The 2,123-nt window shown below is 36.6% G+C and overlaps 1 protein-coding gene across 2 annotated transcripts in view; it reads right to left on the bottom strand.

Moving 5' to 3' along the window:
- The window catches only part of cntn3a.2 (contactin 3a, tandem duplicate 2), a 58,983-nt gene that overhangs the window by 39,435 nt on the left and 17,425 nt on the right, over positions 1–2,123 (bottom strand). For both annotated transcript variants that reach the window (XM_024293352.2, XM_024293350.2), the window contains exon 9: positions 1,224–1,360. In XM_024293352.2, coding sequence (XP_024149120.1) covers positions 1,224–1,360 — 137 coding nt within the window. The remainder of the gene's footprint in view (positions 1–1,223; positions 1,361–2,123) is intronic.

Raw genomic sequence — 2,123 nt, 5'->3', positions numbered from 1 at the left:
CGATACTGATCGGGCAAAGGAGTCCGATTCCGATCGAGTCCCCAATTACGTGATCGGCCCCGATTTCCGATCACGTGATCGGATCGGATCGGGACATATCTACATTTTACATTATTTTAAAACAGTTAGTGGTCATTTATAAAAATGAAAAACAATAGATGAGTTATTTTCACTATAAAGTTTTAAAAATGAGCTACATTTTCCCAGCAAAAGTGTTTTTCAAGATTTCATGGAGGCAGCCATCTTGAAATGAGCAGAAAAAAAAAACATTATACTGCCCCTAGTGGAATGATGATGAACTACAAGGGAGAAACACAAGTTATACTGTATATGATGGGTTTTTAAGGAAAATTTGGATCAGAAATGCATGTATGATAAGTGATTAGAATTGATTTTCCCTGTGCATTCAGCTTATATGCTGCATTATTAACATAAATGAATAAATATGCAACAATAAAAATGTTTAAAGCATTACAAGGTGATTGTTTCTCTTTGTCATTTAAATCTGGTTGATAACTGTTCAGTTCCTACACTGTGTCCTGATCTTGTGAAGCTTTGCTCTTTGGGTAAACACAAATTCACAGCAGGAGGAATATTATAAAAACAATAAAGTTATTGAGTTTAAAAGTGTCTTTTTAATAATACTATAACACTGCTTATGCTTGCAGTCCTATTTAAATGGGGTATGCCTTGACTTGAGCTTTTAGTGCTGCCAAGAAAATAAATTCCAAAAAGCCTGTTAAAGTCAGCCAAGTTTAAAGCTACTGATCTACTGATAAGGCTACTGAATATGCAGAGTACTATGAGTATTCCTCTAGTGGATTGAAGTCCTTCGAACAGCTCTATATAGTAAATTTCACAGTAGATTAAACCCATTGTCCCAAAATCTGAAGGAGCTTAAACATGCACCATGAATAATGAAAAACAGCCCTCGACTCCATTCAGAAGAAATGGAGCAATCTCTCGGAGACAACACTGATCCACTCTCTAAGACTGCGGAAGATGCCAAAGCAGCAGAAGCACTGACAGTTACAACCATGTCTCATCACTGGCACACCTCTTCATCGTGTTTACACTCTACTCTCAGCTAAATCCGCGCCGCACACACGCATACACAAAGACATATATGTCGATGCCGAGCTTTATTATATAGAAGTATGAGCTGAAGATGAAGTCTTTAAATGAGACATTTGTAAGAGGAAAGAAAAGGGGAATACATTTACATCTGAAAGGAGCTGCTGGCCGTTCTTCAGCCACGTGTAGGAGGGCTTGGGCTTTCCGTTAGCTCTGCACTCCCAATACAGTCTCTCCTCTATGGCCAGAGCGGTGTCCTTCATGGTCTGGATCCACTGAGGTTTGGCTGGGGGCACAAAAATATCCCCTAGTTATGTGACTGACAAGAAACTGACAGCTTTCAAGGAAGCTGCATGGTGTCACTGCACCGCTACAACCCAAGTAGTTCAAAGGAAAAAAAAAAGCAGAAAAAGAAATCCTAAAAAATGAGATGGAAATGGCTTTATCTTTCAGAGCCTAGAGGAGGGAATATTAGAATATTTCATCACCTGAATGTGTCAAAAGCCTGTGGCAACAAGAGATTAACATTAAACACTGATTTAAAAAGAAAGAAGCTTCATGTCACCGTGATGAGCTCCCAGCATCCCCAGTCAACCTGCCACCTTAACTCAACATGAAATAAACATCACCACATCATTACGTATTTACCACTTCTCCAGATATGTCATGGCTGCAATGCTGCACTCATAATAAGCTCACTTCTCATGAACTCCAACTATATTGTCAGTTCAATGTCAAAGGTGTCATTTTTGAATTAAATTAGAAAAACAGAAAAAAAATATTGTGTCAAGTTATATATTTCATGCTCCTTATATGGGGCATTTGAACAAAACAAGTTAGTTCAAATTTAAATAAATAATCCACTCATGAATTTTTCAGGTCATTAAATATAATCAAAACAAAAATAATTAAGCTGGTTATTTAAATGGGCTTTGAAAAGCTTTAATATACTAATGAAAGTCTAATTTGGACAAAGTTTTAAAAACAAAATAATAATAATAATGTGGACATGGGTGTTTTAGTTTTTAGAATCACTTTTTAAATCAAAA

This window comes from Oryzias melastigma, linkage group LG7, assembly GCF_002922805.2.
Source record: "Oryzias melastigma strain HK-1 linkage group LG7, ASM292280v2, whole genome shotgun sequence".
NCBI lineage: Eukaryota > Metazoa > Chordata > Actinopteri > Beloniformes > Adrianichthyidae > Oryzias > Oryzias melastigma.
Note: the sequence above shows the minus strand (reverse complement) of the source record. Positions and strands in the feature narration are given on the sequence as shown.